Source organism: Gallus gallus, chromosome 4 (assembly GCF_016699485.2).
Source record: "Gallus gallus isolate bGalGal1 chromosome 4, bGalGal1.mat.broiler.GRCg7b, whole genome shotgun sequence".
In the NCBI taxonomy this organism is placed as follows: domain Eukaryota; kingdom Metazoa; phylum Chordata; class Aves; order Galliformes; family Phasianidae; genus Gallus; species Gallus gallus.
In genome coordinates this window covers 18,232,955-18,255,620 of record NC_052535.1, presented here as the reverse complement: position 1 = coordinate 18,255,620, position 22,666 = coordinate 18,232,955, and the positions used below count along the sequence as shown (strand labels likewise).

The 22,666-nt window shown below is 40.8% G+C and overlaps 1 protein-coding gene across 1 annotated transcript in view; it reads left to right on the top strand.

Annotated features, from left to right (window-relative positions):
* AFF2 (AF4/FMR2 family member 2) overlaps positions 1-22,666 on the top strand; it is a 335,698-nt gene that overhangs the window by 213,333 nt on the left and 99,699 nt on the right. The window contains exon 10 of the mRNA XM_046941145.1: positions 20,586-20,637. Within this exon, the coding sequence (XP_046797101.1) occupies positions 20,586-20,637 (52 nt within the window). The remainder of the gene's footprint in view (positions 1-20,585; positions 20,638-22,666) is intronic.

The window sequence follows — 22,666 nt, the reverse complement described above, 5'->3', positions numbered from 1 at the left end:
AACAACAATGTATTTGAGGGGTTTTGAAACAAGTTGCTAAAGGCATAATGAGAGAGAAAAGATGAATACAGAGCAGAGATCTGGGAGGTAGTGTAATGGGCCTGGCACCTCTTGGTCCCTGATGGTGGGTGCCAGGGAGTATCCCCATTCTGTCAGACTCCCCAGGCTAATGCACCTTGCAGGCTGCTCATCAGTTTTCATACCGGGCACTTCTAATATCAAACTGTTGTAGTGAAGCAGTATGAAATGCTTTGGCCTCCCATTGTCAAAATGAGTCTGGAACGTTTAGTGGAATAGTCTCACATCATGTATGCAAAACTATCAGCTGCCTGTATTCAGAGTGTGCGGCACAATTTCTCCAGGCAGGGAACGTATCACCACTTGCTGGCAGAATATTTTGACTGTAGTTATTTTGTCTGATATTAGCCTGCAGTCTTCCACTTATTCATTAGATCCCTCAGCCCTTGTTGTTTTTCACTTGTAATTCTGTAATTATACCAACTGCGATAAACACTTTCTTACCTCTTGAAGAAGTTCATCTTAGCACCTCTGCATGGGAAAGGAAATAAGCATCTAACTGAGTGTTTGCACCATGAATTGATTCAAGCAGATGCAGGACTTGTGGGTTTACATCGGATCCCACAGAAATGGAAGAGGGAAACTTTTTCAAGAAATGATATGTATGTGTGTGCAACCAGTTGAAAGACGAAGTGACACTAAATTCCTCTAACTGCCCAGCTGGAGCAGGCTGCACTGACAAAAAGCTGGACCCTCTCACCCTTGGGTTACCTGTTGAAATCAATGCAAATCTGTAGCAAGCATAGATCATTACATTCTCAGTGCCCTGTCTGAAATGCACTGAAGGTCTCACTTCGAGTCTAATGGACATGTGTCCAAATTCAGAGACTATAATTTTAATTGGCGCTCCTGTTGATAGAGACAACGTGGAGGCTAAGGGTTGAACGGGATAACAGATTGAATTTACTCTCCTTGTTCAGGCCTGGGTTAAAAGCCAGCAGAGTAGAGTGCAGGATGTTTGTGTAAATGCTACACAATAGAAATATTTTTTGAATTAAGAAAGGACTGGAAATTTCAAAAGCATTTGTGAAGCCTAAAATCTCCCGGAAAACCTTAACTTTTGTTAATTCAGAGAAAAAAAATTGCTAGCAGTGTTCACTCAGCTGCCTGAAACTTTGAGGGGTCTCATATAAAAAAAGTAGGGAAAAATATGTTCCAATTAAAAGTCACAGAATACCAGGAAAATCAGTTAAGGGACTGTATGTATTCTGCCTTCATATGAATGAATGACTGTTTAAACAGAACCAGATCTACTGGTCTTACAAATATATTTTCCTAGAAGAAATTTACTGTTTCCTAACAGAAAGGAAAAAGAATAGCTTCCCCTCACACATACCCCCCACAAAAGAAAGAAAAAAATATGTCCCTATCTGATTTCCTGAAGCAGCTCTGTGACCAGGAGCACGCATTGTCTTCAGAGACCATATATTGCTAAAACTCCTTGATGGAATGAGTTTTAATTTGGTTTACTGAAAGCTTTAGGGGATATGGGTCTCTACAAGTTAGACCACAGGAGCTATAAAATAAAGAATGTCCTCCCTAATTAGAAACAGGGGAGAGGCCTGGTGTTCTTTCTAGTTGTAGCCTCATGGGTGCCCTCTCACATCTAAACTGGGCAGATGCGTCTCTAGTAAATGTATAGCTTCTTCCTGGAATTTATCTGTTGTCCAATTTTCTGTCTCCAGTTCTGAACACAACTTCCTTTGGTGTGGTTGTAAACCCCTAACCTAAGTTTTGAATGGCAGCTGCAAAACAAAAATGTGCATGTTTTTTGGCTACCTGCCACCACTAGGAGGGTAGCTTCTTTGTTTTAAATGTTTGAAAATGGTTTTCAAACTGAAATGAACATGGCAGTCAGTTTAGCTGTATTCCTTTTGCAGTGTGCAGCTGCACTCGTTTCCTCATTCCTCTTCTTTTGAAGTTAATGAGAGCTCTAAGGAGAGGAATATAGATAGATTGAAATAAATTTTGCTTTATGGTAATCAAATTCCATTTTAGAGACACATTTTTTTAACAGGAAAGCATTCATCAAACTGGGATCCAGGATTCTGGACAAGAAAATAATACAGTTATTTAAATATGACTAGAAAAAAAAATGGTGCCTACAAATCTAATAGTGGGATGTCTACATCTTGTCATTTGTGCCAAATTATAAAACCAAATGTTAGCATAAATGCACAAGGACACTAGGCATAAATGCATGGCAGAGAAGAGTCAGCTACAACTGTTTCCAAACTGCCTGTGTTTTGAGAACTGAGTGTGGGGATGAGCTGAGAACTATTCTGAATTTAGGCAGCTGTAATTTGATGGTTTTAATTGTCAGCAAGAGAACACATCCAGACTCTTAAATCATCTCCATCTTTTCATGTAGACTTGTATGGAATAGGACCAAAGATCTGTCCCATTGAAGCTTTCATTTACTTGTGACATGTTGTTTCCACTAGGAATTGTTGTAAGGCAATTTGAGAACAATTACTAGGTAAATAAAGCAGAGAAAAAATTCAAACATCACTCCAGAGTATAAGTAAGAATGGAAATTTATAAGCAATCAAAATATTTATTTAGCTGCCCTTACAAGGTATTACTGATGGGGAAAGGCTGTCTTTTTAAGCATGATTGCTGTTTAGATTTTACCCGTACGTATAATGGAGTGCATCACATGCCTGCCTTATTTTCATGTAGTGTTTCATCCTCTGGCTTTGTGGGGGAACTTGATGCCAGGAAAACTCACTGGAGACTGAGTGACAGATCAGGCTGTTGCCCCACATTCCCTTTCTACTAAATCACAGTTTTCTTTAGATGGAAGGTGGCTATTGTGAAGCTGTCAAACTGAGGAAAGTTAAATGGGCTGAAGTGAAGGCTCCTGTTAACAATAGCAGCTATCTCTATCAAATGAAAGCTCGGCAGACAGTTACAAGGCAATTCGGCACTGATGGGTGGTCGATTAAAAACAACAAAAGGCAAGATGAATGAAAGGGGAAAATCCCTATTACTTTGTGGTGGGAGCAAGGGGAAAACCAAAAATAAAATAAAAAGCCCACCTCAGTCAACACTGTAGCAATTGGAGCAGACTTGTAGCTAGCATGACCTCCATAATCTCTGGCATGGCTCAATAAAACCAACAAGATTATTTTCTCTTCAAGCAGCACTGAAGTATTTTTATTGGCAGAATTCTGGAAAGGTAAAATAAATGCAGAATTCGAGGCAATTGAAGAATTCTTGAATGTGATAACAGCTGGAACATAGAGCCACCAGGAAAAATAGCTAGGTTTTGTGCTAAAGACATTGTGACTTGATCTTTTTTTTTTTTTGACAGAGTCATGAGATTTTGAAAGCTTCACTACAGACAGCCAGAAGAGGATTAGAGAGAAATTATCTCTGAACTCAAGGGAGCACCAATTTGAATTGGATTTTAAATGTAACTTTTGAATTTCTTTAGGAAATTAAAGGTAGTGTTGCATCCTGATGGTTACCCAACTACCTAGCGAGTTGTATCAACTATGTTTGTCAATTAACAGTTTTTCCACCAAACGCAAGATGTATTGTGCACTTTTCTCTTTGTGGGACCCATCCTACTTCCACTGAGCTATGATCTGAATCTGGAAGGCCTTACAGCTTGCATGTCAGACACAAGCTGAACTTATACACTTGTTCCTCAGACACTGTCACTAAGACTTAGAGTTTCAGCACCAAATATTTGAAGTAAGATGAGAAAGTAAAAAATTAATCATGTAGAAAAAAAAGATACATTATACACATAATATATTATGTTTTGAAATTCTAGTGAAATTCGATAGGAGGTGACCACCTACATCCACTTAGATAGATCCTATGAAGTTCCCATTGCTTTTCTTGCAATATAAATGAAAGGAAGAATTCCATGAAAATCGAAAAGCCAAGGAAAACAAATATGTTCTTACACAGCACAGAATTAAGCCTCAGGTTGCTGCCAAGAGTGGAATCAGGGTACAAAATGATTCTGAAAAGAGATTGTAATAAAGAATTTGCGAGATGTGCTCTACAAGCTTGAAGACCAATGTCTTTTTCCAGTTATATTAGGAAAAATAATTTGGTGATTACAAATTGTTGCATTGAACCATCTCCTGTAAACATGATGTAGATCTAGATGTCCTACAGGCTGGATCCAGTCTGACAACTTTGACGTATTGTAGTAGAATTTGTCCCTGTAATGTTATGATGTCATTACACTTCATCAATGAAATTAAGTTTGGACTGCACTGCCTCTAAGTTTTGTCCTAGAAGAATAGTTTTAGTATCTGCTTACCAATTTAATGCAGTAATATTCTTGCTTAATTGTCATAGAATAACATCAAGATCATGCAATCATAGAATCATAGAATGGTTTGGCTAGGAAGGTACCACCAAGATCATCCAGTTCCAACACCCCTGCTATAGGCAGAGGCACCTCCCACTAGAGCAGGTTGCTTACAGCCCTGTCCTGCCTGACCTTGAATGCTTCCAGGGAGTGGGGGATCAAGGACAGAGAAACCAGGTGCCAGGTATAAATGTGCAAAAAAAGGCAAAAAAATCGATATTCTGGAATTTTCTTTCCTATAATGTCTTTTTTTAACTGAGAGCCATGCTATGATTTTCAAGGGTTTTTATTGTAATATTGTGCATTTCACCCGATAACTAAATTAATTTGAAAGTGTGAAAACAATATTAGCCTACCTCACAGAGAATCAACCAGAACATATATTTTAAAGGCTTTGCAATAAAGTGATGGCTTTGGGAGAAAAAGGTTCAAGCTCCTTGTAAGGAGGTCATCTTTCTCCTGGTTTTGGAAATTACATGTCATGTTGTCACTAGAATCAATACCATTAATTAGATATGAGCAGTGGCAGTGGATATCCTTGCTATATCCTTTTAAACCAATAACTGAATATTCTGCTCTTGATTCCTTCCAGCTTCATTATTCTAACATTGGAGAAGTCTCCTCAAACACAAATTGAGTGAGTAGTTCAAAAATAATGTAGATTTCCTAGGAAATGTAAAAAAAAAAAACAGAGAGTATTTGTATGTGTGGTGTATGTGTGAATGTGGGGAAGTGCTACATTTTCCAGAGTAGTGCTTTTTGCAGTAGTACTGAAAAAATGGAGGCCTCTGTAGATTTCAGACCAAAGCGCAGTTTAACCACATGGTGTATTTTATGGGGAAAACAGTAGGACCTAACACTGAAGTTTCAATAAGTATATCTTAATAACAGAAATGTGTTTTTAAAAAAGTATGTGATAAATCACATATGGTAGAAGGAATCTGTACAGCTTTCAACCCTTATGACATTGGAAGCTACCAACTTTATTTTGCATAGCCAAAGAACATTAAAATTCAAGCAAAACTTTCTTTGACATTTCAGAGCTACAAAAGCTATGGCATTAGAAGTTAGACATGCTTGAGGTGTACGTAGTGAGGCTGTGCTGCTTGTATATGAGGGCTGCTCTGAAAGTAATACCTACTGTGTTATGACGTCAGCTCATGTTGTCGGGCTGATGTTGGTGATATGGCAGTAGTCTGTACCTTTCATTGTGCTCTTTGTATCTATTCTAGTTTCTGTGGAAACAAATAGGAGGGATTATTTTTGGAGTGACCTACATATATCAGAAACTTGTTTAGCATGCACAGAAGGCACTGTAAAATTATTTCAGTGCCATAATTCAAATATTGAGGAAAATTCTCCTGTATTACAGCCAGTGCAAGATTGGGTTTGCAGCCAAGTACATCAACACAAATGTTCAACTGTCTGGAGAAACACAAGTCATACACTGTTAGTTAGAGGAAAATGTGCACAGACATGGTGGAGCCCCTTATGAAACTATCCTCATTTTGTTAAACAATGGGATCAAATTTTCAATCAGATTATCAAGCATATTGCATTCTCCAAGCTTGCCAAGCAAAGAGAACGTATCAGCAAGACTAATATATTTTTTTACAAAATTAATTATGTATGAAACCTGGAAGTGGAAACATACATTTTCATTTTATCCTCTAACATTTCTTTTTACTCTGTAAGTGAAAGTAAATGCTTGAAAGTATTTGCAGTTATTCATATCTGTTTATCTTAGAGTGATTGTCAGAGCAGTGTCAGACATTGTGTTTGGATCTGAGCCTGAAAAACAGTGCTTGCAGGAGCAAGGATTAGTTGCATAAGTCAGTGTTTTCAGAACTGTGCCTGGTACTTGATTTCTATTGTGCATACTCAATGCCTCATAAAAGATCCAGATTCAGAAATAATTTCCTTTTTTTTTTTTTTTTCCTAATTTTCCCCTATATATTAATTTTAGTACATGCTGGGTTTAATCCATTTTTACATTTTTAGCTTGATCCACAGGATGTTCTTTTAAGGATAGAATTGAACTGTGTTTACAAAGTTTGTTTTGGATCTACGGGATAGGTGTTGTGGATTCTGAATGTGGGATTTTGCAGCTTCAATAGAATTGGCTTTCAAAACTGATCATGAATTTAATGCAGTGAAAATGAAACTCATCTTCCCTGAGATCATCTTATCCTTGCTTTCTATGGGGATTTCTTTGCTGATTGATCAGCCCTGAACAACCTTGTGTACATACTTGGGTGTGTGTTTATAAAAGCGTCATGTTTATAAAGGCGTAATGTCTTTGCAGCACTGAAAACCTCAGTCATAATAACCCCCTGGCACTTACTCATCTTCCCCATGCCTGACCCCTGCTCTTTATTTGTCGTGCACCACCAGTACACCAGTACCATTCCTTCTTGGAACCCTGCTTTGGTAATGCACCCCTGTGAAAATCTCTCTTTAAGTCATGTGCTAAGTTTAAGGCATTCTTGAAAAATCTGCTGTGTGACAAATTTCACTTAGCTCCATATGAACAAACACTATTTCCAAAGCCAAATGTCTCATTCTCTGTAGCTTAACACATCAATGAAAACCGTCAGGTGGCTGCATGGCTTTGCCTTTTCAGTTACTGCCTCTGAAAGAGCTCCCATTGCAAGGCTTTATTAAACACCTTGAGCCTTCCTTTTCAACAACCAAAGAAATACTTTACAGTTTTATGAAGTTGTTAATCATTTGCAGTGAAATGATGTAGCCAAGCCCCTTCATTGCATTACAGTACATTCATGTCCAGCAATTCATTCATGAGGACACATTGACCCCAGGAATTCAAAAACCTCTCAACCTGAGGTCATTGTCAGATTCTTTGTTGACATTCTTCCACTCATCTAATTAAGGTCTACTCACACTGAACTATTTAAAATACAAGCACATTGTTCACAGGTTTCAGGGCATAGGTGTGTATTGGCTATGAACACTGTTCAAAGAGCTCGTCAAGAAAAGGAGACTATGGGGTGAAATAGCTCGTGTTAATTGTAGTCAAGAGGTTGTTGGGCCTTGTTATGGCTAAATGAATTTGAAGTAGGAAAACAGATTCCGAACTGGTGAGAAATTATCCTCTGATGAACTCTTTATTTACTTGGCACCCTATACTCAGCATCCAAAGTCCAGGCAGATGCACTGGCTTGCTGACTCAGAGTTCTCTCTGATTGTCTTTTGGATTTCAGATCCACTCTTGTATCTGAGAGGTGGATGAGGTTGACTAATCTTGTGGAGGAAGACTGCAAAGCTACCCCCATCCTCCTAAGGTCCTGCCGCAGGACCGTACCCAGGCAGTGAGAAAGAGGCAGAAGTCTCCTTGTGCATGTTGTGCTGCATATTGGAGTGTGACTACTGCAGATGAGCTGTGGCTACTGCAGATGAGCTGTGGGACAGGCAGGTGCTGGCCCCAGTACCAGCTTGAGTGGAAGATCTGTGGCTGCTATTGGTGCTCAGAGGCTGGAACAGACTAGAGCTGCTGGTGAGCAGCTTTGCAGCCTTGCCACACAGCAGGCACTGAATGAATTTGTCTTCCTCATCATCCATCTGTGCAGCTCCTAGCACGCACACTATAGAGAGACAGAGTTAATCTCAGTCTGTACTGCCCTGCCCTGTAAAGTGCCTTGGGGGCTCTGTGTCATTCTTATCTCTAACTCTGAAGTGCAGTCTCTTTCCATGACACTGAACTTTACAGACAGCAATTTAGAATTAGAAGCAAATGTTTCAAATGGCAGAAATGATTTTATGTATTTAAGTAGAGGTCAGAGCTGCAAAAAAACGCATCAGTAAGAAGAACTTTAATGAACAGAAAAGCTGCTTCCACTCCAGACCAGATTATTGAAGATTAAGATTTCCAGTCAGAACTCATTTCCAATCTGCATAAACAAAAAGGGTTTTCTCTTCACTTGTGAGATTAGTCACTGTAAGGGGGAAACAGAGCAGGGGAAGGTTTGTAAATGCCATGTTGGTACCGACAGCTCGTCAAGCAGCTCCTTAAAGGAGTCACTTTCCTATCATATTGAAAATTGAATAAAATAAAATATAAAACTATGTACTCGATGAACAAAAGTAATGTCCTTCCGTATGCACTGTAGAGCATTAGATAGATGGACCAGTATCATGTTACTTGTTCCCCACTGAACAACTCTTTTTAATATATTTTCTGGTATGACTTTTTTAAGTTACCTTTGCAAGTTGCTGCGGAATTATCAGTCATTGTGTAACTGTGTACTAACTTCCCAAAGCCCCCGTGTGTACATATGCCGATCCTACTCCTATTCTATTGGACATTCTCCTTGGGGGCAGGATTGAACCTCAGTAAGGATGTGAGTCAGAAAATTATTTGATATAACACAGTATTATTTGAACTAAACATACAGAGTTCCATCTATGCTTGTAACAGATAAAATTTGGTAGCAGGTTTCTCCCTTCTCACATAGTTCTTGTCTCAGCTTTAATGAAAAACAAAATGCCTGTCAATGGAGCGGTCATTATAGTACTGCTTAGTACCAACTAATATTTTGGTTTCCAACTAATATAGCACTTCGTACCAACTTAATATTTTGGTTTCCTTGAAGAGCTTTTTGTACATAGAGATTAATGGATGGCTAGATAAAAAAAAAAATTCCACTGAAAGAGTACATTTTGCTCAATCCTTTAGAAATTAAGAGATGATATGGAGAGATGAGTAATGCAGTGCACTTTCTGATTGTGAGGCACCTAATAGATAGTCACAGGGGTTACATTTCTCTCACCAGCTGTAATTATTTTAATAACCGATATGGTACCAGAAACACTAAGGCAGACTGAGTGTAACAACACAAAATGAAGTGTTTCTTAGCAAGATATCTTTCTCCATCAGCTGGACCAGAGGGAGGTTGACACACAAACATGTGCTTCTCCTGTGGAAGGAAAGAGACCAGGAACTTCAATTGCTTATAGGCTTTTTTGCAGTGAAGGCGTACAATATGACTTCAGTTCTTTCTAAAGGGAGGAAACTTCAGGTCAGAGGCTGAAGATCTGATTGGTTCCTCAAGCAAATTAATTCTAATCGGGCCTCTGAAGCTACTCAAATGAGTAGAATTTACTCCTTTGAGAAAGAGCTCACGAGAATGAGCGAGTCATTGACCAGTACGTAATGAAGGAAAGCACTGGATGAGGAGAAGGAAAAATTATGAAACTATATCTAAGTACGTATAAAATAGCTGGACAAGTGGCCCTGAATATTAGAGTAAATGATGCTTATAAATTCCATTTAATCTTCTGAGATTTTCTTTTACTGTAACTCTTACATTGTCTCAGAGGAAATATTTTAAACATGACTTGCACATTTCAGCAAAAGAATGAATATCAGGTTTCAAGATTTATAGATGGGATGTTTTAAAACAGAAGCTCTTCTTTTTTCCTTTGGAATTACTCTACCATTTATTTTCATTTCCCTAGGTTCTTTGTCCACTGTATTATAAACTTCTCAGGGGAAATCTATCATTAGATGTTTTCACATACATAGGTCCCCTTTCTCCCACTTGATATATGATAAAATTGTGCTCCCGTGTGTGCAACACATTCTTGAAATACAACTGAATTCCATTGTATAGTTTGTCATTTGCATGATACCTTGAGTTACCACTCTCAAGAGAAGTCTTACATACTACAGAGAAATGCACTAGAAAAATGGAAAAACAAGTTCGGTATATGTCCACAGGATAAAGCAGTGTAGATAGTGTTGAATGGATGGCCTTATTTCCATTATAGTTTAGGGGAGAAGAAGTTGTATCTCACCAGTTGCTGGTCACTGTTTCCATGGACCACATTCTCCCCACATTCATTGCTTAAGCTGGTAAAGCACTACTTTTTTCACCACAAAAATGTGTTTGATTCCTGCCTGTTCTGGATTTAAGGCTTACTATGTATCACAAGTGAAATTTGCTATAACAGACTGTGTTTTCTGTTTAACGAACAGAATAACTAGTTGTGGCACATCTCTAATCTGAGTCACACAAATCTTCATTTTAAAGTGTCCACTTGTATAGAAAGGAGGTTAAAGCAAGAAGGAACTTCCTTCCTTGGAAAGTCCCTATGTCATCTGTACGCTCTCTGTACTTACCACTGCTTCTCATCAGCGCTTTGCTGTGCCTTTTGTGTCACTAGGCTTAATTTCATCCTTACCTTTTCTCTAAAGCCAAATTGAAGCAGTACAGCCTACCACCCATGGTTTACTCAGTGAGGTTGCAAGAACTAAAACAACAACAACAACAACAACAACAACAAAAGTATTTTGAAAAACAAAACCCTTATAATTGCAAGGGGGAATGGTTTTAAACTTGGTCTTCCAGGGATGGACTTTGAATTGTTCAGAAGACTAGTAGGGGGAGTCCCCTGGGATTCAGTCTTAGAGAATAAAGGGGTCCAAGACAGCTGGTCTCTCTTCAAGAAGGAGGTCTTAAAGGCACAGGAGCAGGCTGTCCCCCTGAGCTGCAAACTGAGCCGGTGGGGAAGAAGACTGGTGTGGATGAATAGGGAGCTATTCTTGAGGCTCCAGGAGAAAAAGGGAATCTACCTCCTGTCTCTTTCACAAATATATCAACAGTAAGAGGAGGACCAAGGAGAATCTCCATTCTTTACTGGCTGGGGCTGGGAATGTGACCACTGAGAATAAGGAAAAGGTTCTGAATGCCTTCTTTACGTCTGTCTTTAAAGGTCAGACCAGTTATCCTCAGGATACTCCACTCTCTGACCTGGTAGCCTTGGCTGGGGAACTGACTAAACCCCCCACGATTCAGGAGGAAACAGTCAGAGACCTACCACTCCAGCTGGACTGCCACAAGTCCATGGGGCTGGATGAGATTCACCTGAGAGTGCTGAGGGAACTGGCAGAGGTGATAGCCAAGCCTCTTTCCATCATCTATCAGTGCTCCTTGTTGACTGGAGAGGTCCCGGAAGACTGGAGGCTTGACAATGTGACTCCCATCTACAAGAAGGGTTGCAAGGACAATCCAGGGAACTACAGGCCTGTTAGCCTGACCTTGGTGCCAGGAAGGTTATGGAGCAGATTGTCTTGAGGGAGATCACGTGGCACATGCGGGATAACCGGGGGATCAGGCCTAGCCAACATGGGTTCACGAAGGGCAGGTCCTGCTTGACTAACGTGATCTCATTCTATGATCTAGTGACCCATCTGGTGGATGAAGGAAAGGCTGTTGATGTAGTCTACCTAGACTTCAGCAAAGCCTTTGACACTGTCTCCCACAGTATTCTGCTGCAGAAGCTGGCAGCCCGTGGCTTGGACAGGTACACTCTTGGCTGGATAAGGAGCTGGCTGGAGGGCCAGGCCCAGAGAGTGGTGGTGAATGGAATTAAATCCAGCTGGCGACCAGTCACGAGTGGTGCTCCCCAGGGGTTGGTGCTAGGACCTGTCCTCTTCAATATCTTTATTCATGACCTGGATGAGGGCATCGAGTGCACCCTCAGTAAGTTTGCAGATGACACCAAGTTGGCTGGAAATGTCGATCTGCCTGGGGGTAGTGAGGCCCTACAGAGGGATCTGGACAGGCTGGATAGCTGGGCTGAAGCCAATGGGATGAGGTTCAATAAGACCATATGCCAGGTGCTGCACTTTGGCCACAACAACCCCAGGCAATGCTACAGGCTTGGGGCAGAGTGGCTGGAAGACTGTGTAGAGGAAATGGACCTGGGAGTGAAGATTGATGCTCAGCTGAACGTAAGCCAGCAGTGTGCCCAGGTGGCCAAGAAGGCCAATGGCTTCCTGGCTTGCATCAGAAACAGTGTTGTCAGTAGGAACAGGAAAGTAATTGTACCTCTGTACTCAGCACTGGTGAGGCTGCCCCTCGAGTACTGTGTCCAGTTTTGGGCCCCTCACTGCAAGAAAGATACTGAGGCCCTGCAGCGTGTTCAGAGAAGGACAACAAAGCTGGTGTGGGGTCTGGAGCGCAGGCCTTATAAGGAGTGGCTGAAGAAGCTTGGATTGTTCAGTCTGGAGAAGAGGAGGCTCAGGGGAGACCTTATTGCTCTCTGTAAGTATCAGAAGGGAGGTTGTAGTGAGCTGGGTGTTGGCCTCTTCTCTCGTGTAACTAGTGATAGGACTAGAGGGAATGGCTTTAAGCATGCCAGGGAAGGTTCAGGCTGGACATCAGGAAATAGTACTTCTCTAAAAGGGTGGTCAGGCACTGGAATGGGCTGCCTAGGGAGGTGGTGGAGTCACTGACCCTGGAGGTGTTCAAGGAATGTTTGGACATTGTGTTGAGGGACATGGTTTAGTGAGAAGTATTGGTGATGGGTGGATGGTTGGACTGGGTGATCCTGTGGGTCTTTTCCAACCTTGGAGATTCTATGATTCTATGAAACTGAGACAGGGGAGGTTTAAGTTAGATGTTAGGAGGAAGTTTTTTGTCCCTCCATCCCTCGAGGCATTCAAAGCCAGTCTGGATGTGGCTCTGGGCAGCCTGGTCTATTGCTTGGTGACCCTGCACATAGAAGGGGGGTTGAAACTAGATGATCATTACGTTCCTTTTCAACCCAGGCTATTCTATGATTATGTGATTTTACCAGAGACAAATCCATCACAAAAGGGATGTGTTTCTATCTGTCACCATTGACCATCCTTCTTGCAGAAGCAATGTTCGTGCTTGTTGTAATACAACCCAGATGTGAGATCTATTCTGTACAAATCTGGTTTGACATGCTCAAGTTAATTTTCTGGGCAGCTCAGGATTAGGGAACTTCACAGTGTTCACAGTATTCCCTTTGCTGTGCAAAGGGAATTGCAACACCCTTTGCCCTTCCTTTCCATTCTCTCAATGCTTTTTTAGATGTCAGTGGAGCTCCAGCACAGTGGTGAACTGACCAGAGAGCCAATTAGAAGTGCAGAACCTGGATTCCATTTAGAAAATATTATAAGCACCTCCTTCTTGATGCTGTCACATGAAAACTACATCATCTTATTATACACAGTGTACTCCCAACACAGACTTTACATCCTGAAGGAAGAACTGTGCAATGTCATTGGAAGGTTGCTGGCAATCCAGACTTGATTCACTTCTAAAAAGCATTTAAATAAGATACAGATTAAATCAAATAATGAATGTTGAACTGTGAAAATACTCCCTTAAGAAGTTCTAATGCTATGTAAAAGTACCTGAAATTATGGTGTACTGTGATGTGATGTACGGTAATTTTTCAGGGAGGAGATTATCTCACATCTCATAATCAAATCCTGTCTTGGTAATCAAAGAATCTCAAAACAGCAGGACTGGTGTGCACTAAAGATGTTCAGTGTTTCTGTGTGTATGCAGCCAACCTTGGTGGCACCCCAGTATGTTACATACCCAGACCCCAGACTAATTTTAGGGTTCTGCTCCCATAGTTCCTCCCTGTAGTGATGGCTTGGAAAGCCCTTTTCAGTGATTCAGGTGTCCCATCAAGTCCTATGTCATCTTGCTCTGCAGCTTCGGCTGATCTCTGTTCATGGCTTATTAGAGCAGTTCAGACAGGTGCCTAGACTTAGATTTTAGCTGCTGTAAACCATTTGGAGTGGTTGGAGGGACTGTGTGACTATTCATGTTGAACATGGAGAAAAAAAATGTGTAAAACACTCTTCCTTGCTGAGAAACAGAAGCCATGGTGATATGTGCATTATCTTTTAATATTGCCTGTTGATAGACACAGAGAGATTCTGATTAATAAAAACTGACATTTTTGAAGAATACATGTGCAGTCAAAGAAAGAAGATAATTTAACTTGCTGGACCAAAATCATAATAAACTGATCTTAAAAAGCTCATTTTGATTTTGGAATATTTCATCATGTTCTGATGTCCAGTGCAAGCTGAGGGCTCCTAAAAATAATATTTTGTTGTTACAGTCTCTACTAAGACTCTTAGAGACATCATCCTAATAAAACCCTCATTCAGACATCTGTCTAATTAAATTTTTAAGAAGAATCTGCTTTGCAAGCCTAGAGAGCCGTGGAGAAAGTGGGCATTTGTTGCCTTCTGCAACCGTAATATTAACCACCTGTGTATTAACCTCTGCGCACACTGACCAATCACCTGATCAGGGCCCAATGATTGCAAACACACACCAATATGATGAGCAGCAAAATGGCACTTTATGCTTCGTGATGGCAGCTTATATATCAATTCTGCTTCGTCTACGCCTTACTCACTATGCATCCAATAGCAGAGCATGGGAGGTCCTGCCGCGTCACATCCTGTATCCTCGGTCACGCCTACTACATCTCCCCCTCCCATGCTCGAAAAGCCTTGCCCCGTTACAATACCGCTTGCCGCTAACCACCTTAAACTCTCTCACGCAGCCTATGGTATTCCAAACGTTTTTCGAATGCATTATCCAACATTCTCTGCATACAATTCTGGAAGCATCCTATAAGACATGGAACGCAAAATGCTAGTAACAGGATAACAATAGCCGCAGAAGCAATAATCTTGACAAGCTGAATAAACCACGGCCCCCAGCTTCCAAATATGTTCCGCAACCAGTTTCCAAATGGATAATTCTCAATCCCGATTTTCATGGTGTGATCCTTCAGCCATTGCAGTTTCTTGTGTAGGGATTCCGAATGATCACTGAGATTAAAGCAGCACATTCTGTCCAGATCTTTGCATCCATGGCCTTGGGCTAGTAGCAAGAAATCTATCACTACTCTGTTCTGTAAAACTGCATGTCGTATACTGTCAATGTCCATTACCAATTCAAATAGTAGCTGTGATGTAACATTGGCCTGTTTAACCGACCAACAAGCGAGCCGCTCAATTTCCCGCAAGGCCTGTGCTGTTCCAACAGGGGAAAAGATAGAGGCAAAAATTCGAGCTGTGAGACCCCAGAGCTTTACCTCATCATCACATTCTGGCAACAGCTGTTGCTTCTCTTAGACCTCCTTGGATGCTTCTCTTAGACCTCCTTGTAAGGATCGCATCAGCCGCTAGTTTCACCCATTCTGTGATATTCGGGGATAAAATGGTCAGTCTTCCTAGATAACATGGTCCCCCTACAGGATTGCGGGGAATGCCCTGCCATGCCTGCTGCGGACCCCATAAGCCTAGCCATTGTGGTACCATGTACGGGATGTTCAGGGTCGTCTTGGGCAGCGGTCACCACTCGCTTGAGTTCCGTTAGCCACTCCTCTTTCCAAAGTGTGTATTGTACGGGCTTAAGTACCACACACATAAGGTTTTCTATGTCATAAGGGAGCATAGGTCCCGGTTCTGTTAAAGCTTCTAGCACATTCAAGGTCATGGGCGATCTCAACCCTCTCTTTTCCACCGCCTGTATTAATTGTGTGACCCCTTTTGGATCCAATGGAGTCCATTCCAGTCCCTCTTCCCCAACTACAACAGGGTATGCAGTGAGTAAGCCTCTCTCTTCCACTGCTTCCCTGATTTTCTGCCAGTCCATGCCACGCCTACTCCCTACTCCCTTAATGAGAGCATAGTAATTATTCTCTGCCCTATGTCGGGGAGTCGGGGCTCCGCCTCCACTTTTCCCCTCCTCCTTCTCCTCCCCTTGTGGTGAAGTTTCGTAATGAAGGATACAGCGGTTGTCCGGGGGTATGGGGGTGGAGATTCCAAGACATCTTCAGAAGGCAAAGGCGTTGATGGTTGGGATCCTCCATCTTGGTGTTGATGTGGTGGTTCTGGTGGTCAGTTGGGTGGGGTCAGATCACTCGGCGCCATCTTTGTCGATCGGTCCTCGCCCTGTTCTCTGTACGAAAGGCTACCTCCCGGCTGGCACCCACCGGATACGCCTGTCTGTATCTTGTTTAAGTGCCCCCCTGGGTCCCCTTGAGCAAAATCCCATAGTCTCCGGGCCTCCTCCCATACCTTCCCTTCCTCCCTCGCGGCTTTTAGCACCCCCAGTATCAGTCCCCAAGTTTTTAGTTCCAACCCACCCTTCTGATTGTTCATAACACGCTGCGCCAGCGTAGAAGTCAGATCATCCCATCTTCGATGATCCAGAATGCCCTGAGGGGACTTAATGCCCTAAGTGGGAAAGCACTGCTTGAATGTCCTTCTTAGAAGGCATATTCTTTCCGCAGTAATCTTTACAAAACTGGAACAATACCTTAAGAACGTGTTCCATAGTCGGTTCCCTGCCATCACCTCGGGTTTGCAATCAATACTGCCATCACCTCGGTCTTCTGCAGGCACTCTGCCGTCACCTCAGGTTTCCACACCACAGGCTATACTTGCACGCAGTACCGCCGTCACCTCGGTCTTCCACAGGGCTCCCTGCCGCTGCAGGCTAATCAGGCTGTGGTCACCCCAGCTCTCGTATTCGCGCAAAGGGCATCGAACACAGTCTGCCGCCTCATACAGGGCACCATTTGTTGTCTTCTGCAACCGTGATATTAACCACCTGTGTTAACCCTCTGCGCACACTGATCAATCACCTGATCAGGGCCAAATGATTGCAAACACACACCAATATGATGAGCAGCAAAATGGCACTTTATGCTTCGTGATGGCAGCTTATATATCAATTCTGCTTCGTCTACACCTTACTCACTATGCATCCAATAGCAGAGCATGGGAGGTCCTGCCGCGTCACATCCTGTGTCCTCAGTCACGCCTACTACAGGTATTACAGTCAGTCTTTGAGGCTGTGCCTACTTACACCACAGATAAATGTGTTGCCTTGTCACAATGTTTGTGGTTTGCAGGAATTTCATATTCCAAACTATAAACCTCTGAAAATTGTAGATTATAATAAATATGCTGATGCAACTTTGTCTGTTAGAGTAAATGGCATTGCTCTAATAATGAAATCAAAAATCCTATTTAATCCCACTCTTCCCCTTAAGTGGTGTTTTGCATTAGCTCTGGATGAAAAGCCAAACAAGTACATGTATATTGAATATTTATGTCAACTGGTTCTGAGAAGAAATAAAATGAATTTATAACACCTCTGGAAATAGCTTTTTGATACAGGCAGTTTTCTCTTTGATTTGCCCTCATTGAGGCTATTTATTGTAATTTTAATACATCCACCAAATTGGCCCTTATTAATAGCTGTCTTAATCTTAATAACAAATGTACACTGTAATCTCCATTCTGGGTGTCTTTTGACGTCAACAGGTATGTAGAGCAGAATAGATAATACGTGTATTTACAAGAACCTCTCACTGATGAACGCCTAATTTCATGTTCAAAACTGACAGATAATGTTTGAAAGAACTATTGATATAGACCTCTTCAGTCTCAGTGTTGGAAGCTGAACTAGGTTACCTCTATGAATGATAGTGAAATAGTCACCTTGGGGTTATGGTCGCTGGCAATCTTAAAAAGACCTTATTGGGTTTTGAGTATCATTAGATGCTATTTGCTTATAAATGAAAGTTAATAGAAACATTAAATGGTACGAATTACTAGGCCTTCAGAATATTAAGCACAGTTTAAAATTGTGGAAGACCATGTAGTCCTCTGCTTTCTGTAAAATGTTGTAGCCAACACCCTCTGGGAGCAAGTTATTCGAACTTTTCAGCATCCTACTTTCACTTGAACATACTATGTATTTTTAATTTATCCCCTCACTTCTCTCCCTACCATAATATATTTACTGTTGATGCTCTACTCAGTTTCTCCTTAATTATTCCATCTGCCTGAAGAATGTGATGCATTTTAGAAGCTGTGTGGTTTAGTTGTTTAACCTTTGAGTTTTATAACTGAATGAGATGACATATTCTTTGTTTAGCAGAACTGGCTAAGAAGAATTATATACTCCATATGATAAGCTTGGAACTGCTAAAGAAATACTGAAAACCATTTTTTTTTTTTTTGCTCTCTCTAGTCACCTAAGCATCCATTAGTCTCTTGAAGGGAACTCATAAGTCCTGCAAATTTAGTTTATCTGAAACCAACTCTAACAGTTGTCTTTCCTACTAATCAAGTTTTATATCCATTTTATATTATTCAGTATCCAATAAACATATCTTATGCTTGCTGTACTTCTCAGAAAGATCTGCAGAGTAGGCTGTATAAGGACAGTTATTAATCACCCATTTCAGATGACTGTTGGCTAGTTTAGTAAGTGTATTCATTTATCTTTTTTTATGTCTTTTTTTTTCCTTTGTACTTTCCATATATCTAATATGGAATTTCCTTCATTCTTTTTGGTTTATTTCTACTAGAATATGTAAAAAAATGAATTTAACATGTAACACATGAAAAAAAAAAATAAGATGGCTGGAAAGAAAAATAAAAACAAACCCTTCGGGCTTCATTCATGAAAAGATCCTTTGCATTATGTCCTGTTAGATCTGCATTAAAAATAATAATAATAATAATAAAGTACATCATCTAGCAGTGCTGTTTTAATGCAGTAGATAATTAACACATTAAAGTGAGATGTAGATTTAAAAGTTAGAGTGTAGGTTTGAATTAGAGATAAGAGCCACAATGATATAGCCCTATATGAAGATGGTCTCAGTTTCCTAGGGGTATTGTCCTTCTGGTGTGTAATGAGACTTGCAGATAACAATCTGGGTCTGTGGATCGAGGGAGGCAGGGAGGCATGCTGAGCGTGGCGCTGCAAGTAGTGGCACTGGAGAAACAAATGAATGTGTCTGCCAGATAAACAACATAAAATGTTCCTGTTCACCAAAATCCAGGCCTCTAAAGATTAATTTTTCCTGAAGAATTCTTACTTCTAAGAGATTCCTTATCCACTCTACAGTCATATTTTATGGGTTCACATATTACAGGGAGGCATCTGCCATTTATCAAGAGGTTAATGACTAGTAGTTATGTGTCCAGATACTTTGTAACCACCAAGCTGCCCCACAACAGAGGTCACCTAAAGACAGAAGACTTACAAATCAGTTTAAGGATCTCCTCACACTTCCTGTTTTTAAGAGCAAGGGCAGGGCTTCAAATTTACATTTTCCCATTGGTATTATTGTCCCCTCTTTAAAATTCCATATGCTATGAGGCTTCCACAGGTAGTCCTCAAACAAAAACAAAAATAATGGGAACATCCATTGATTGCTGCAGTTATTTAAAGGCTAGCAATAAAAAAATCCTAGAGTTCAGTCTCCATCAAAGCAGAAGGGAAGTGGAAATTGCAGTTTGTCGTTCTCCTGCAATGAGTAAAGCAGATCAGAGTGGGGGAAAGGAGGCTCAGCGATGTCAGCGGGTGTCATAGCAGATTGGATGACATGCTGATCCATTTGTATCCTGCAATAAAAGAGGTGAAGTGCTGGAACAGGCTGCCCAGAGAGTCTGTGGATGCTCTGTCCCTGGAAGTGTTCAAGACCAGGTTGGATGGGGCTCTGGGCAACCTGTTCTAGTACCAGATCTGGAGGGCAGTGGCCCTGCCTGTGACAGGGGGAGTTGGAACTTGATGATCGTTGGGGTCCCTTCCAACCCAAGCCATTCTATAATTCTGTGATTCTGTGAAGTATGCCCAGAGGAATATCGGCTCTGAGAAGTGCCACCTGATAAAAGTGTGAATGTGTGAGAAGCTGTAGGGAAGAGTATTTGGTCACTGTTAGTCATGTCTTTTTAGGTAGGCAGACCACGAAAGAAGAGACAAACTGCAGAGACAAACAACAGCAAATAATGACTTTTTACCCCATTTTTGTGTTTTGAAATATACAAATTTTGCATTAAAAAAAAAAAAGTTACGTGAGACGTTAATACAACAGTATGCATTATTCACCTTTACTTACCTCTTTCGCTTTCTATTCCCTGTTCTGCATTGTCAGTTAGGTGAGGTGGGATCAGTAATACCCTAGGTCCAGAATGAAACACAGTGGTGCACCTTTTTGTCTGCTTTTTACAGGCTCAGAACTGAATTTCCCTTTCCCCTTCTGCCATAGAAATACACATCGGTTTTTATGGACTAATTGCTATGAGACAATCTGCAAATAAAAGAGAATGTGAAGGAGGAGCTGACTGCCAAACTTCATAATGGACAAGTCTGAAAGTCATTTGTTCTTACCTAGCATCTCACAGAACTGATAACATACATACACGGAGTATTCATCAGTTTCCTTAGCACAGGTCTGATTCTGCTGTTGTTGAACTGAAAGAGTAGTTCAACCCATTTTATACAACTTTAATTCATTGAATGTAATTCTGTCTCTTGGATGTTGTATTTTTCAGGATGCTTGAGGATGATCTGAAACTCAGCAGTGATGAAGATGACAATGAACAGGTAAAATACATCTCAATGCATTGACTACATAATCTGACAAAGGTTGATTTATTTTATTTTATTTTATGTTTTGGTCACTTGAATTTGTCTGCATGATCATTTACTGTACTTACATCAAAAGCATTTTACCTGCACATAAGACCATTTCTGAATCTTTTACAGTCATTTCTAAGTCTGCTCAGGTGGGAGGAAGCATCTTCTTAAATAGGAATACATCTTGGATGTTTTGCTTAATTAACTATGAAATAGATTAAACTAAACCAAAACTATGAATGCTAATTTTGGAATAAGAGAACATGCATGCCGTCATCTGGGAATAGCTAATGTGGCCTCAGTTTCTATCCACTGTACCAACTTAACTGTGGAACAATCTCTACTTGTTTCACACTCAATTTCTGAAATTGATGACCTGTGTGGAAGTGGGTGTAAAATAACCACATCAGACCACTATCATGACTGTAGAGTTGTTTTGCACTTCACAATTCATTTGTAGGATAGCACACCTGGAGTTTGAGTCTTTAAGTTTTGTTTCAGTAAGTGAGAAAAGGACTGGAGGCCCATAGAAAGTAATTCATCAATTCCCATTTTTGAGAGGTAAAATCTTCAGTGTGTAGATCTAAATCAAAACTGAAAGTCTTGGAATGTTAATGAAGAAAAATTTTCAGAAAACTGTCTGATGTAATTCTCTGCTCTTCCCACTCTAAAAATGAGTAATACTGGGAAAAAAGGCTGGTGGAATTCATATTCTCAACATTCTTATTAAAAACACTGAGTCTTTGGGTTAAATTCATCTGTAGGTTGCTCTCGAAATTATACCTCCTACTTACTTCCATGGAGAGTACAATAGATACAAAGAACACAATAACATTGTTTGATAGAACAAATTCTTAGCCACAAAACACTAATTTTCAACATAGTCACCACCATTAGCTAAGCATTTTTTGCTAGAGATAAACAAGAACTTACAGGCCGTGTTCACAAACATCTGCACCAGTGGAGGCGTCCCACTCTTACTATCACCACTGCTGAAATGCAGTGAGAAATACTCTCACTGTGCTCACATGCCCTGTTTGATCACCATAAATTTTCAGCAAGCATCAGTGAATGCCAGTGGGTACCATTTGTTTCTGCATGGAGGAATTCAATGTCACAGCTTTACTTCGTTTGTATTTGCATGTCAGACACCATTCTGTCAGACTACCCCTCTGCTGCCATCTGTCACACAGCGACAAAATATAACAAAGTATTGGCAGTAAGGTCCAGGCTTTTCTGTCATCCTGCCATCTAGCTGACATTGTGGGCCAACATAATAAAATAGGAGGCATTACTTTTGGAGCAGCCCTATTATAAACTGAAATGTGTAAACATCTGTAGTAACGAGGAAAGTAATGCAATAGTAGCCTAATATGATTTGTTCAGCGGGAAATGTTAAATCTAAGTGGATCTTTCCTTTTTATTTATATTTAAACTACCTGAATGCTCTCCCTCAACCCCCCTAATCCATCTTTTAGGGCACATGTATCCAACCCAGGGCCCACGAGCTGCATGCAGCCCTAGACAGCCAGTAATGTGACCCCACAAGGTCACACACTTCTAGCATTACTATGTGATTTTTAGCAATATGTTTCATGAGTTGATCATGCATAGCTTGAATGTGGACGGCATAGGAGACAACAGAACACAGTAGAGGAGAGGGCACAGAGCAGTGCCAGCTCTGCCTCTCATGCCTGCCACACACACTTGATCAAATGAAAACCCATGTGTGTTACGCAAGACATGCATTTGTGCCGCATAGCAAGTAAAACTTGGTTATTGTCAACAATGACATTTCAACCTACCTACAATTGAGTGTGCCTGTGGAGACACACTTTTTACTATTAAGCCAACAAGTAGATTTTCTTATTTAATTATTAGTATTGGGCATGCATTGTTTTATAAGTTAATAATTTAACATATTCATTAGTTTCTCAAAAACAAGGTCAAATATCCCACTAGCTTTCTATTGTTCTCTTTTAATATATATATTTTA